We start from the raw sequence: 16,231 nt of genomic DNA, 5'->3' as shown, positions 1-16,231 counted from the left end.
TACTTTTTTCAAAAATAGCTATATGAGAAAATGGAAACACAGGACGATCAAATATATCGAAGGTGGTATGCTACCAAACCAGTGTAATTAAAATAGAAATCAATAAAAGATAAAATATTTGGAAATTATACAACACATTTTTAAATAACCCACAGCCCAAAGAAATCAAGAGAGAAATTAGAAAATGAATAAAAAATACAGCATATCAAAATGTGTGCACAGAAATATATAGTTTTAAATGCCTATATTAGAAAGGCAGAAAGATTTAAATTGACAATATAAGCTTCTACTTTTAAGAAGCTAAAAAAAAAGCAAATCAAACCCAATTAAGTAGGAGAAAGGATATATTAAAGATAACAGTTGCAATCAATGATAGTACAAATATACTATTAAGAAAAACAAAGGTAAGCTATAGACTGAGAGAAAATATTTGCAATATATATAAAACAAAAAATTTGAATCTAGTATATACAGAAAGAACTCACATAACAATAATAAAAGGCGAATAACCCAATTTAAAAATGGAAAAAAAGATATTACAAAAATAATCTGGTTAAATTAGAAATGTAAATTAAAACGAGATACTGCTATATACTCTTAAAATGTCTACAAGGAAAACGATAAAACCAAATGATGACAAAAATGTGGAAAGAACTGGAATTTCCATGCACTGCTTGTGGGAATGTAAACCTTTGGAAAAAGCTCTGTCAGTTTCTTATAAAGTTAAATGTACAGCAACCCTCTGACTCAGCAATTCTACTCTTTTGTAGATAGACCAAATAAAAATATATGTCTGCAAAAAAAAAAAAAAAAGGGTATATAAAAATGTGCATAGTAACTTGATTCACAATAGCTAAACACAAAAAACATTCAAGTGTTCATCAACAGAATGGATAAAGAAATTATGTTATATTCTATTCACACAATGGAATCTACTCAGCAATAAAAAGAAGCAAACTATAATACATGAAACGACATGGATAAATCTCACAGACATATCGTAGCTGCACATAAGAGTATATACTGATTCCATTTACATGAAGTTGAAGAACTGCTAGTGACAAATGTCAGAACAGTTGGAGAAGTGAAATGATTGAGAAGGAAAATAAAGACTTTCTGGGTAGATGTTAATGTTCTATACCATAAGAGGGGTATGGGTTACATGAATGCACTTACCAAAACCGTACAGTGAAAATCAGTTCATTTCAAAGGTATGTAAATTTTACATTTAAAAGGGCCTATTAAAAATAATTGAGTGAGAGTAGGGAGTAGTCTGAAGTGTAGATAAAATAAGAATGGCAGTTTTATTGCTAATAATTGAAGTTGGGTGGTGGGCACATGGGGGGTTCATTATATTGTTTACTTTGTATATGTTTGAAATTTTCCATAATAAAAAGTAAAAAAAAAATAGACTAATTTCCAAGTCTTTTTATTTAATCAAAAACAGGACAATTTTATTTACTATCCCAATTAAAACAGGCAATCATCTAAATATAGCTATTTCACATAAGCAAAATTCTAATAAGAAATTTATTTGTATTATTAAATTTAAGTAGGGCAATCTGTGGCTCTCCATGCTATTTTTGGGACACTCAACCAATGACTATTTGCCATATATAAAGTTGTGGAAGTTAGAGCTTTGACATTTTTAAATATACAAGCATACAAACTACTTTATTCTTATTAATTTCCTGGTGACTTGAAAAAAGTTATTTATGGAAGTGCTAAATTTAATAGTTTCTACAAATATGGCCTATTCTTGAAAGCCAAGAATATTTCTTTAAATCTCATTTGTTCCTTTTGAATTAATTTGTAAGAAAAGAAATCCAGTGAATATGTAATATTTTTAGATACAGCATTCAACAATATGATCTTTTTAACTCCTATTTCTACTATACTCAGTTCTAACTGGATTTTCATTAGTAGGGTATGTTTAAAGTAAATAAATGCAAAAAACATTCCCAGTGAAGTTCTTTGGCTATCAAGTGAATAAGATTTATCTTAGTATTTCCAAAGCTTTTACCTATACATGCTGTTAATGTGAAAAATTTCCCTTTCAGGTTTTCAGGTTCTTCCACTACAATTAATAAACAGCTAATTATTGAACTCCTCAATCGACTATTGTTCATTCAGATGGTGTGTAAGTTATTGTTAAAAGTTACCACACGCCAATTTCAGATTATTTGCACTAATGGAGAATAGCAATAAAAATTTTAAAGCAATATATAATGGGTTTTTACATGTACAAATTTATATTGTTAGCACAGTGCACAGCATAGAATTGAAGCAAATAATAGGTGACTCATAACTATTTATCTGTGGATTTCCTACGGACACATTCATTATAATCGCTGTTAAGAAGAATTTGCCCTGAAGCATGTTAGATTATAGAAGGGAGAATTACACTAAAAAAAGACGATGCATCGTATTGTATAGCTTTTGGAAAACCAGCCCAACAAGTTCATTGTGAAGGAGGAAAAAGACCCTCCATTCCCATTCTGGAATTCCATGGGGGCAATGGCATCATGCAAGGAACCTTAGCTGGCATTTGATCTGGATATTCTATTCCCTTTTGGCATATGGACACTGTAAGGTCTCTTTCCAAAGTTGTGATAGAAATCCACACCCTCTGTGAACAAGCTCAGCATAAACAGCTGTCCTCACCCTCACCCCACAAACCACAGAGAACTTCTCCAAGGGAGTTAGTGCACCATGGTCCTGAAGCCTAGGGTCACGGAACTGGGTGGCTAATAAAATAACATATGAGTTAGTTCAGTGATATCCTTGAGCACACAAAACTACTGAAGAACGATCCCAAAAAATATTCTTGGGGACTCCATCTGAAAGAGCATCATGAATTAATACACATTCAAGGCTTTTTCAGGCTCTACTACCCTTTGCTTCAAAGGTTCAAAAATCAAGTAAGAAGGGTAAGCAGTGCTCTCCAAAGCCATGATTCAAAATTGTGGCTCTGTAATCCTTCAGCATGGAATTAATTATTACAAGGCCTCTTAGGGGATTCATGTATATATGATATAGAGTTTACTGTCATTTTAAAGACTCTAGATGAAATTTAAGACACGTAAGGAGTAGAGAGAATTAAAAAAGAAAAAAGCAGCTTCAGATTTTCTGTCAAGAAAATTAGCAAATTTATAGAATTTGGGACTAAGAGAAACCCCAGAAACCTAAGTTTAATCTCTTTCTTTTACAGATGAGGAAACTGAATCTCAGAAAAGTTAAAGTGGCTTGGTTAAGGGTAGTGAATGGCAGGGTTAGGATTAAAAATTAAAATACATGTCTCCTGAAAATCTATAGTTCATCACTTAAACACCACCAGTTTCTCAGTGTCTAAAACACAACTCGGAAATATGGCTTTCCTTTATACATTAGGTGCATAGTTTACTAACTAGTATACTACTTCAGAATTCTTGTCTATACTGTTTTACAAATTTATATTCCTGTTTAAAACCACTTATAGTGTGGCAGAAAGAAAATGGTGCAGATGATAGAGGCTCTGTTTATCCCTCTGGCAACCAAAGTTGTGATGGAAACAAGGAGCAAACAGCAAGGAAAAATCACCTGGGATCTAGATGAACAAGCCATACAACTTGGGAGAAATCTAAGAAAGCACCCTGCAACAGCACAAGGTAGGACAGGGTGAGGACACTAGCCTGCTAGGTCCTGAGCAGCTGAGTGAGACGGAGGCTGCGCAACAGCAGCAGCAGCAGCAGCAGCAGCAGCAGCAGCAGCAGCAGCAGACGCCTTTTAAAGTGGCCTTCGGACTTTCAAGGTGACAGATCTGCTTGCTCTGATAACCAGTGCTGGTTTGGCTGCATGCAGGGGGCATCAGGGACTTACAGGGAGACACTAAGTTGTTGGAGTAAGGGCTGAGGTGAGACTCGCTCTAAACAGAAGTACCATGGTATCCATTGTTCCTCTGTTGAGCCCTCTCCGCTTCCAGTGTGCAGACATAGTGCTGCCAGTCATCAAACTGGATAACGAAGGTCGCTCCGCCCAGAAGATTCCCTGAAAGCTCACCTCCTCCAACTCACAGCCCCGCCCAAGCCACATCCAGGTGTATCCTTGGTGAGTCAGGTGCTCCTTGCTGAGCAGCACCTAGACTAACAGGAGTGGCAGCTGGCTTTAGTTTCTGGTGTGGTCTTTTGAAGCAACTATAAGCACAGCATCTGTGGATTGCTTGCTGAATCTTAACAGGTGCTCCTGGAGGGGTAGAGGCCTGGGCTAAATTTGGCCTGTGGCTATACCCCTCTCAGGTGTGCCACTGGACACCTACTTCACAAATCCACACTAATAAGACTGGGAGACTAATAAACTCAATCAGAAGGCAAGAAAAAAGAAGCCAAGACTATAATAATAATTTAAGGAGCCTACGGGACACTATTAAAGGTAAAAATATCCGTACCCTAGGGATTCCTGAAGAGAGAGAACAAGAAGTTGAATATATATTTGAGGAAATAATGATGGAAAACTTCCCTAACCTTGGTGAAGGCGATAGACATAAAACCCCAGGAAGCTCAGAGAATCCCAAAAACGAGGAACCCAAAGAGGCCCACACCAAGACATATCACAATTAAAATACAAAATATTTTAAGAGAAAAGCAGTTACCTACAAGGCAACACCCATAAGACTGGCAGCTGATTTCTCAAAAGAAACTATGCAAGACAGAAGGGCCTGGCAAAAAATATTCGACGTGATAAAGACCCAGGATCTACAATCAAGGATACTTTATCCAGCAAAGCTGTTTATCTGTGAAAGGACATATAAAGAGCTTCCCTGACAAAAATAAGCTAAAGGAATTTATCATCGCCAAGGCTAGTGTTACAGAAATGTTGGAAGGACTTTTTAAAGAAGAAAAAACATGTATCAAAAATAGGAATAAAGAATGGAAATAACTACATTCCTATCAACAAACATCTCAAATGGAAAAGAATTAAGTGCTCCAATCAAAAGATTGAGTAGCTGAACGAATAAAAAAAAAAAACAGGACCCCTACATATGCTGCCTACAAGAGATTAAAAGACACACACAGACTAAAAGGAAGGGATGTTAAAACATATTGCCTTGATGGACCTAGAGGGTATTGTGCTGAATGAAATGAGTCGGATAGAGAAAGACAAATGTCGCGTGATTTCATGTACATGTGGAATCTAAAAAGCAAAATAAACAACAACGAAAGTGGAAATAAACTCACAAATACAGAGAATATTTTGAGGGCTACTAGATGGGAGTGGCATGGGGGGATGGTGAAAAAGGACAAAAGGATTAAGAGGTACAAATGGATAGTTGCAGAATAGACATGGATATGTAGGGTGTAGCATGGGGAAGATGGTTAATAATGTAGTAATAATAAATATGTAAGGGGGAAGAAGGGTACTAGATATAGTGGGGTGATCACTTTGCGAGTTATATGGATCTCTCTGATCACTATGCTATACAACTGAAACTGGTATTTTATTGTATGTCAACTGTTCAGTGGGAAAAAAAAACCTCACTGAATTGTATAATGTAAATACAAGTAACTGTCTATTATATTTCAATAAAGACAAAAAATATTTCAACGTAAAAAAAAAAAAAAAAACCAGCAAAAAGAAAAACACTTATAGCAGCATTGCCATCAAATGATATAAATCTAGTTTCAGCTGTAATATTCCTGGTCTCCACCAGGAGGAGTTTGTTTAAAGAGCCACAGCCAAAAGCCAGACAAACCAATTACAAGAACTAGAAATTTACTCCCAGTCCATCCATTTATTTTAAAGTACCACTAACTAGTCACCATGCTAATGGAAGCTTTCCTTTTCCAAATTTTCTGGTTCTTCTAATAGTGTAACATAGTCCATAATTTTATAAAATATGATCTAAATTGTGCCTCTGAACTGGGACTAATTCAAAACAGACTTAAGAAATGTACAGAACACATAAAACCTAATTTACCATTTTTGCTTCCGACTGTACTGGCTGAGGAGAGGAAGGACCTGGAATTCCTGGAACACTAGGCACCATGGTGACTGGTCGAACGAGCTATGCGAAAGATAGCAAAAACTAATTACTAGCAAATAAATTCAAAATGAGGTTTGTATTTTTTTGCACAAACTACTATAATAATTTGAGACTTAGAAAACTATCTCTACTGTAAACGTTTATTGATCTTATATCTTGATTTATTCTCTAAAAGTTGACAATTTCTCTGAGACATCTGCTTCCCTATTCAATTTTCATAATTTCTTTTTTAATGGTTTCTTCTTAAAGAAGCTCACAATTATCAGTAATAGATGCAAAACTTCTCACTGATCTATCGTAATTCCATTTTTAAAAAATTTTAGCCCCCATCACACTTCCATTTCAAATGTGAAAGAATGTCAAAACTTGCAACTAACTGGGCATAAAAAATAATTTCAACAATAAATTCTGCTTTTCTAAAACATATAAATATTTTGATATATTAATATACTGTATGACAAAGAACCCGATTACTTCTAATAATTTCTCTATTAATCTGAAACAGATTTTTCCATTTGGTTTCTTGCTTTTTTAAAAAACCTAGTATCAACACTGAGTAATTAGTTATTGTATAACTAAAGTGTATGTCTTTTTCATTTCGATTTCTTTAAACACAGTTACATTTAATAGGATAACCATATAATCTCAAACAAAGGGCAAGAATGTTTCCCCCTCAAAAATATTCTCAGAAAAGAGAAAGTAGTCACCTTATATTTGAGTCCTTATTAATTCTCTCAAATAATGCATTTTGAACAGCAAAGTTCTGTTTGAAGATCACATAATCTTGAAATTATTTCAATCAATGCTAATGCTGGATACGTAGGTCACTTGGAAGAATTAGTTAATAAAAAAGTAAATATTTAACAAATTTTAGCAATATTCCTGGGGTATGAGCTCACCAAAAGTGTTGGATGTTACTATAAGCATGTTTTTAAAAATAATTTTCAAAAGCTATATGATAAATGATTACATTGTGCCGATCAGAACTATCTACGAGGTAAAAGAAGAAACTATCTTTTTATTATATAAATGAGTATTAAGGGTTGGGGTAAGATTTCCAGGAAGAGAATAATAAATTCAAAAAGTGTTATAATGAATTTAGTTAGGCCAAAATGAAAATAATATGTTTTAGAAAGTTGTGCTAGATGTCTTAAAAAGTGGTTCTAATGATAAAAACTTTAATGTTGAAGACACATTTGAATAGCTTGAATAACACTTTTATAAAATGTGAGAATAGAAAAAAAGCATTATTTCTAACTTATATCATTCCAAAGAATGTAACATAACATTCTTTAATTCATTAAATTACTAAACATTGTAAGTATATATTTAACTATTGTGTACATCTTTCAAAATTTATATAATTAACATACTCCTCAAAAAGCCATTCTTTTGGATCTTATTAAGAAAGTGGGGGATTAACTATTGTTTCGACTATTTAGATTTTCATATGCTTGGGCTTGCAAAAATATTCTCTAAACCCAACCTGACCATAAAAGTTCACAGAGTGTTTTTGTAAACAATTTCTACAATAATTAAAAATACCAAGGAGTTACATGACAAATGTTCGAATATAAATATCTTCCTAAAGAATAGAAATCTGTGTTAATATTTGAATTCTATAAATCTAGTCAAATTGAAATAGGATGAATAGGAATAAAGTTCCTAATATTAAAAATACAAGAAAAACAATTATGAATTTTGAAGGATGGAAAATGTTTTCTATCCAATTATGACTGCCTTGAATGCTATGTTATCACTATAAAGATCAATGAGTAAATACTACTTGCCACTAGTATTCTGTTTGAATTCAGTTTCATGAAGTGTATTTTTGGATTACAAAGATCAGTTCTACTATAAAGAAGATATTCAAATAGTCTAAATGTCAAACTTACTGGGACTGCAGCTGGAACATGCACATTAGAACTTGTAATTGATGCAGGAATAGCAACAGGCATGGTTTGTCCATTGGGAAGATGTAACAGAAGAGGAAATGGGCCTGGTACAGGACTAAGAAAAATGAAGGGAAATTGAAATCTCTATCAATTATCTCTTAAAATACACAACTATTTTTACTCCTATTACCATACCATTTAAAAATAAATTTTCTAACCAAAGCAAAGTACAAAATTTAATTATTTAATTATTTTAAATTAAATCTTAACTAATTAAATGCATAATGTATGCAGCAGTGTGTGTGGGGGGGAAATTCAGGAAAAAAAATGGAAAACATTATGGATTTACTTAGGACAATCTTCACTATGTTAAACGAGAAAAATTCATATCAGAAACGTCTTGAGAACTACCTGTCTAAAAGGTATGTCATGTGGTGATGGAATAATTTTATGTGTTTTGTGTGAAATAGCATGAAAATAAGAGACCACCTTAAATTCACATTCTGTGTTGATTTGTTTTTAAAATTCAGCTGTAGATATTTATTTTCTAATTAGGTAATATTTATATTTAAAAAAGACTACTCAAGTACTTTTTCCAAAAACCAAAGCATGCAGAATATGACACACACACACAACTAAGGTCACAATATGAATAAACATCTTAGGAAAAATCATGGCAACAAAAACTTAACAATTCATAAATAGTTCAATGATTGGCCTAAATCACTTACACAATTGACCTGTTGGAGGATGGTGCCTGGGTGATTACAGTACTTGAGGTTGGTGAAGGTACTGCCTGCTGAATAATCACACTTGAGTCAGAACTTGTAAGCAGCACATTGGGAACCTGTAATGATGCTGGACGAACAATAGCTGATGTGGGCTGTGCAGTTTGTGCCAATGGTACTTCCTTATTAAATGACAGAGAAAATATGCAAGTCAATAGATAAAAATGCAAGCCAATTCACATACCTTAAAAAGCAGTATAACACTCTTCAAAAAGCATCCACGGGACACTATATAATAATCCCACAAAGTCAAATAATATCGAAAGTTAATTAAAAGAAAAATTTAAAGCACCTGTAAGGTTTCGAAATACAATGTTCATAATTTAATTTTAAAACACCTGAGTGTTATTTTCAGTACAACTTATTTTCCTATTAATCCAGAAATAAGTTAAGCTGAGCAATGTAGCTATGATTCCATGAGAATTTTAGTAAAAATAAATTAAAAATGCAATTCATTCTCATGGAATCATAGAACTTAAAATTCAGAAGGGATTGCGCAGTCCTACTCCATCACTACAAAAAAAGGAAAGAGATCCAGGAAGACTGTGTTATGGTTGATACAAATTCAATAATAGAAATGTTTTAAAAAATGTTAAAGCTATATAAAAGCAACACAAATTTTAAAGCAGTACAAAACACCTTCATTACCAATAATTTCTCAGTATCAAAAAGCCAATATTGATATCTTGAATATAAAATAATTATATAATTGTAAATAATTATTAAAGTGACATCTTTCCAAACTAAAGAAAAAACACAGAGTTTGCAAGTTAGCCCCTTACAGGTAGCCTTTCCCCCAGTTTTACAGATCAGAAAACAGATTAAGGATACCCATAACTCCTTCACTAGTTAGTATAAAGGTAGTAACTACTTGGGTCTATGTGAACTTTGAATTGGCCTTTATGCTGCCACTTAGTATCAAAATCTTACTAAGCAACACAGGAAGAAAGATAATCTAGTATTACTAGAACTTCATCAATTCAACAAGTTTGAGAATTATAACATGCCCTCAAGGACTAGTGGGAAAAGAGAGACCATAAACAAGTAAAACAAACAAGAAAATTTCAGATTGAAATGTGTTCGAGTGAGAGTACAACATAATAAATCATGAAAGACTAACCAAAGGAAGGTTAGAGTTGGCTACTTTAGACGGCATAGTGAAGTAACATAAGCTTCTTAGAAAAAATGGCATTTAAACTGATAATGAAAGGATAAGGAGAATATTCTAGGGAGAAGGACACAACACCAAGAATAATGTCTTTGAGGCAGGAAAAAGTTTGGAATGTATGATGCACACACCAGAGGGGATGGACGAGTAAATAAGCCCAGATCAGTGAGGACTTATGGAAGGAGTGTGAATTACCTTCAATGCAATGGTAACCAGTGAAGAATTTTAAGCAGGAAAGTGACATAATGTATTATGATAACTGGGACTAAAGTAGTGACACTAAAGGCAAAAGATGATGAATTGAAAACATATTCAGGAAGCAAGTAAGATAAGATTTCTTATTGGTTTCGGTGTGAAAGAAAAGAAGGAATTAAGAATTCTTGACTTGAGCAACTAGATGGATGGGGAGAAAATTTACTGAGAATAGGGAAATACGTGGAAAGAATCAAGGGTTCTGATTAAGACATACTAAGTTTAAGATGACAGTCCAGGTGGTCCCAAGTTAACAGGATGTTCAAGATGCAGAAACTATCTACACCTACAAAGACCTGTACTCAGGCAGTATCATCTCCGTAGTTGTTATGTAGTTATAGTAGATCCATTGCTAAGAATGAGTAACTATGCCCTTATCTCTTTAAAAGCCTAAATGACTTTTGTTCGAACAATTTTTAGTTGTAAAGATTCTTAAATAAGCTGTAACTATATAAAAGTAGTGAAAAATAAAACCCAGAAAAATTTATAAATTTATATACCTTTTCGAAAATAAGTTTTACCTAAAATGACTGCTGTTTGCCCCTATAATTTTTCAGTGTGTAATAAAAAGCTAATTACCTATAAAAATTAAATATTCTTTCCCTGAAAGATCTATGAGTATTCACAGGCTTTTACATATAAGACTATTACAACCTGACACTGAATTATGTATAACTTATTATCTTAACATTTTATGTAGATCAAATATTAAAACGGGGTGATTTTTTTCAACTGAGTCTGTGTTTCTACCATAAATACAAATTTCTAACCTTTTCATCACTGGTAGTAGATTCTGGGTGAGGTAAAGGACTATCTTGGTGAGTTGTTTCTACAACAGATGGCTCCTCAATTTTGCTTCTTACAATGGGTGTTGCAAGAGGAGATAAATCTAGAGGCATCTAAGATAAATGCAAACATTAAAGAAAATGTTAGGAGTTAAAAAATAGCCAATCATTATACCTAAAATAAGAAAACAGGAACTGTAAACTTTAATTATTGTCCTCAGTAGTACTCTTTTTTAATTTCATGGTTAACAACATACTTTTTTTCTATGTAGTCTATCAGAAAATTTTTTATAATAATTTTTAATTTTTCAATTATAGTTGGCATACAATATTATATTAGTTTCAGGTGTACAACATAGTGATTAGACATTTATAAACCTTACAAAGTGATCAACCTGATAAATCTAGTACCCATCTGAAACCATACATAATTATTACAATATTATTGACTATATTCCCTGTTATGTTTATATCCTCCTCATGACTATTTTGTAACTACTATATGTACTGCTTAATCCCTTCCCCTTTTTTACTCAACGACATACTTTTTTAATGTCGTCTTCTGAGGCTTTCTTGAATTCATTCTCAAATGGACTTGCCAACTCATTGAACAAACCCACTTCTTCACAGTTTTTCAAGAATCTTGTTGGTGTTGGGGTCTGATCTGAAATAAATGTCGAAAAGCAATCACATAGATTTAAATATCATATAAGACCCTAAAATATAGCTAGTAAATTAACAAATTAGCAGGACTGGTTCAGTCAGCTGTTAATTCTCTCTTTGGAAAGACCTCTTCCTTTAAAGCAAACAAAATTTGGTTAAGTTCTTTTGCAGTTCAAGATATTTCCTCCAAGTTTATGAACCATAAAAGTATGAAAGAAGTCCTTCTTTTTCCTTAGTTCACACCATCTATCTGAGTAGAGTGACATAAGAGTCTTCTATGCAGAGATCAACTATTATCATTATTTGACACAAAAATTTTAAAATATTTATATTATAAAAAATTACATTAAACATACATGCAATTTGAGGAGAAGAGCATGTATATATTCATTCTAACTTAGCCCTTCCACTAGTTTTCATAATCTATACGAAAGCAAGCTTAAGATAAAACAGAATCTTTAGTAGTAGATCAAAATACTATAAGGAAGAAAAGAAGGTTAAAACAAGAACTCTAAAACAAAAATAAAGAACAAAACCCTTCTTTTTACCATCTATGAAGCTAATTTTCTATTTTAATGCATTTTTCAAGCCTGTACAAGTTTCATATCTATGGAATGTTCTAGCTTAATTTCTAAGAAGCAGAGGAATAGTCAGCTCTACATTCTCAAAACTTGAAATATTTTAATTATACTTAAATATGTACTCATGTAATGTGCATTAACACATGTACTAAATACATGTGTGTACATGTGTTGGTTATAGAACAAGTGACAGTTAAGGTCCATGTTGAAAAAAATAATTATGAATTATTTTGCCTGTTAAGTCTTAATAATTTCAAGGCTACTCATTCATATTGATCAGAGCTGGTAGTACATTCAAATTCTATTTATGTTTTATACATTTTAAAGCATCAATTTTACAGGTTAGATCATGGATCTAAGCTAAATAAAAGTATAAGGAAGACTCCTAGTTTAACATAAAATACTCATAAAATCTTTTGAGAATTTAAAATTCATGTATTTGTTAACTATTGTGTCCCCAAAGTAGGTATTACCTACTGTTTTATCTTTGCCTCCAAACCTATATGATATTAAGGTACAAAGATTTACTACATATATAGTTAACGCTATTGTCACACCCATTAGACATAATGGAGGCCTATTAGTTTACCAGAATTACTGAAGGAGCTCTATTGTGTTATCATTTTACCTATTGGTTTAGTCTGAAACTTATATACTCCCTATTCCTGAAAAAACTTCCAAAATCATATTATGGTAAGGGCCCAGCGTGCATGTATCAGCTTAGGTCCATCATGACTAAATTAGTAAGGTGAATATAAACTTGAATCTTCTGTTCACACTTAAAGGGTTTATTTATCTAAGCTCAACAGAGGGTTTCTAATTTGTGTTAAAGTCTTAAAAAAATAAAACGTATATGCATAAATAACTTTTATCAGTGATTACCGGAATGATCAGGCTTGAAAAACGTCAACACAGGCACATTCGTTTAAACATGCAGATGGCTTATGGCATTGATCATCAAATATATATCACACACATCATGCATTATCTTTTTACAGTAATGCTAAACTACTCATCTCAACATCTTAGTAAAAAATGGTCAAGTGCTATGTTTGAATGTGTTCTATTCTTCTATTGTATTAAATGTAAATAGGAAAGTAATTTCTAGAAAGCAATCTCAAAACATTTTTGAGTTAAAAAGTTATAGAGAGAGACACTGCTCTAAAGCAATCTGTTTCAGAGAAGGGTCTTAGGCATGAAGTGACCCTTCTAGGCTATTGTGATGTTGCTTTTTTTTTTTTTTTTTTTGGCTCTTGCTCTTAATATCTGACATATAATATTCTAAAGAAATGCACACCTTACTCTCTTCTGCTCACTTTTACTTATGGAACTGAAGATATGTTGAACATTCCCTTACATTTTCATAAATAAATGGTTTTTGACAAATTATCAACTTATAAATTTTTGTTACCTCCAATTTTTTCATTACAAAAATTTTGATGCTGAAAGTACAGGTACAACCACCTCATATTTGCCTCATTAACTCTCCAAAGACTGCATACAACAATTTGATCTCTATGTCTGGGTAATAATTTAAAAGTATTAAGAATATGCAGTATTATAGACTTACAAATAAAATATCCTAAGCTTTACATGAGAAAAGATTTTAGGGTTAATATTTATGATCTGTGAATCTGCGGTAATGACACAAAAAGGCCTGAAATTTACATAAATGTAAATATATTAATTTTATATACTTTATAATATTTTTAGAATATATAAAATGCAGTGAAATACAAAATATGTGTGCATACATAAACATAGATGTGTGTTAATATATACTTAAATACCAAAAAAGGGGCAACTAATATAGCGTAGAGAACAATAAATCGATGCATGAATTGGGTTTCTCTTTTCACATATTGTGAAGGATAATCATCTGCTTAGGTAATACTGTATGTTCATAGGATCATACCAAAAAACAATGAATTCAGGAGAGTACTGAGTGTATTTTACTAACACAGATGTTTAGTCCAAAAAAGATGTATAAACAAAATCCTAATGAACAAGTTTGTTTTGTGCTCCTCCAACAGGAGGAGCCTGATTATTTTCTATCTTCGCACAGCATTGTAGACCAGGTATAAACAGCTAAAAGAAACAATGACTAAACATCACATTAGCTCAATTATCAGTTAAATTTAAACTTTGGAGATAATATGAATGTTCCCAGAGTTCTAATTAACTTCTACAAAATTGACATCAAAACTACACTTGAAAACCATACAAAAAAGTGAAATGAATGGTCAGAAGGAAACATGGAGATGTAATGGGTAAAATACATGTTGCCAACATTTAATGTAAATGAAATCATTGGAATATCACCAGACTATATTATTTACAGAGAATACACAAAAATTGTGCACATTCCAGGTGAAATATGTATATAAGCTATTAATAAAAGCATATACTAACCAGCCACAATGACACTGTCATTACGTGCTGGACCAAATTTCAGTGTCATCTCATGTTTATGTTTATGGACAGCCAAATGATCCTCGTTGGTAAAACGCTGTGGCAAAAAGTTTTAAAATATAGTTAAGATTTTCAATTGGATCAAATAAGTAAAATAAGGAAATTCATTTCCACAACATGTAAAACCACCATTAACAATGAAATAGCAGTTTGTTAACTATAAAAGAATCTACTGTTAGTATAGATAAACATAATAGACTTCAAATAATCATAGAGAAACCCATTACTCAAGAATAAGCAATACTAATATATTACTAGGTCAAATAGCTCATTTGAGAGCACATAAAAACAAAACCTGAGGCAAAGAAATTTTATATAAATTCCCTTTGGACATTAAAAACAGACCACTATTAATTTTTTGCCATAGAAATATATGTTCCATGGTGTAATGACTTTTGAAGGAAGTACTGTATTTACATAGACTTCAGGTTACTTACCACTTTTAAAATGAGAATTTTTTAATAAAAATATTACTCCTGGATGAATTAAGAAGTAAATCAGGTTCTTTATGTTACCATATAAAAAGAATGCTTCTGTCATAATTTAGGGAAGAAACAGCAAGCAAAAAATAAGAGTTCATTTTAAAATACAATTAAATTTTTAACTTAAAATAATTAAAGTGATATTTTCATCACTTTGTTTCATCACAGTTCTTATATTAAAAATGAAGCCAAATTATTTTTATAGCTACACTTAACTTGCATAAGTCCTGTATGCCAAAGGTAACGTTTATGATTACAGCATAATAATGCACTATTTAAATATCTCCTATGTCTGGATATATATCAAGCTTTACGAAGATGTTCTTACTATTGAAAATAGGTGGCAGTTATTTTTTATTTCATTTTATAATAAAATGCCAAATTAAGAGATCTAAAGTCAATTTCTAGGGATGGCTCCATAGTGTAGTGGTTAGCACATCTACTTTGCATGCAGAAGGTCCTGGGTTTGCATCGGAGCTACGGACCATACCCCAGGTGCGTCAGCCCCTCTGGGTGTGCCAGGCCCCGGGTGCGCCAGGCCCCAGGTGCACGCCACAACCATGTGGGATGAGATCCAGTTCTTAAGGGGAAATGGCAACATCCATGGGTCAGGAGGTGGAAGTGGAGGGCGGATTAAAGTGGGGAAAATAAATAAATAAAGTCAATCTCTAGATTATGTCCTTACAAATGGGGATGTTACAATTTTAATATTTGAACTTGGTTCCCCTAAACCATCAAAACAAATTCCTTCTCTTATGGTCCCTCCTCCCCCTATCCAATCACTATCCTTCATGTATCTAATAATAGTAGCTTTAGGGTAACATTAAAACAATGTAAAAGAATAAAACATGTCTTTTCATTATACTTTTTATTCTAAAAGTATGTCACCTTTATCATCCTTAGCCCAGCCCACCAGATCCTCAATCTGTAGAAATTAATGCCTCATTTATGCTCCACTATGCTCTGCACAATACCTTGATTATAGCACCTTTCAACATTATATTGATATTTTCGTATGTCTGTCCTTTTAAGTAATCTGAGCTCCTACTGTTTGAGCTCCCCCAAAATTAGCATATAGTAAATAGTCAATAAATGTTCATTGAAAGAATAAGTTCCTTACAATAAA

General features: G+C 32.5%; 1 protein-coding gene across 3 annotated transcripts in view; it reads right to left on the bottom strand.

Annotated features, from left to right (window-relative positions):
* Positions 1–16,231, bottom strand: part of ATF2 (activating transcription factor 2) — a 70,979-nt gene that overhangs the window by 27,418 nt on the left and 27,330 nt on the right. For 2 of the 3 annotated variants that reach the window (XM_016134696.2, XM_036237293.1), the window contains exons 5-10: positions 14,564–14,660; positions 11,453–11,571; positions 10,893–11,021; positions 8,646–8,824; positions 7,915–8,029; positions 5,954–6,040 (exon numbers count right to left, since the gene is read on the bottom strand). In XM_016134696.2, the coding sequence (XP_015990182.1) occupies positions 5,954–6,040; positions 7,915–8,029; positions 8,646–8,824; positions 10,893–11,021; positions 11,453–11,571; positions 14,564–14,660 (726 nt within the window). The remainder of the gene's footprint in view (positions 1–5,953; positions 6,041–7,914; positions 8,030–8,645; positions 8,825–10,892; positions 11,022–11,452; positions 11,572–14,563; positions 14,661–16,231) is intronic. The other variant, XM_036237292.1, reaches the window with a different exon arrangement.

Source organism: Rousettus aegyptiacus, unplaced genomic scaffold, assembly GCF_014176215.1.
Source record: "Rousettus aegyptiacus isolate mRouAeg1 unplaced genomic scaffold, mRouAeg1.p scaffold_m13_p_2, whole genome shotgun sequence".
NCBI lineage: Eukaryota > Metazoa > Chordata > Mammalia > Chiroptera > Pteropodidae > Rousettus > Rousettus aegyptiacus.
This window is presented reverse-complemented; position numbering and strand designations above follow the sequence as displayed.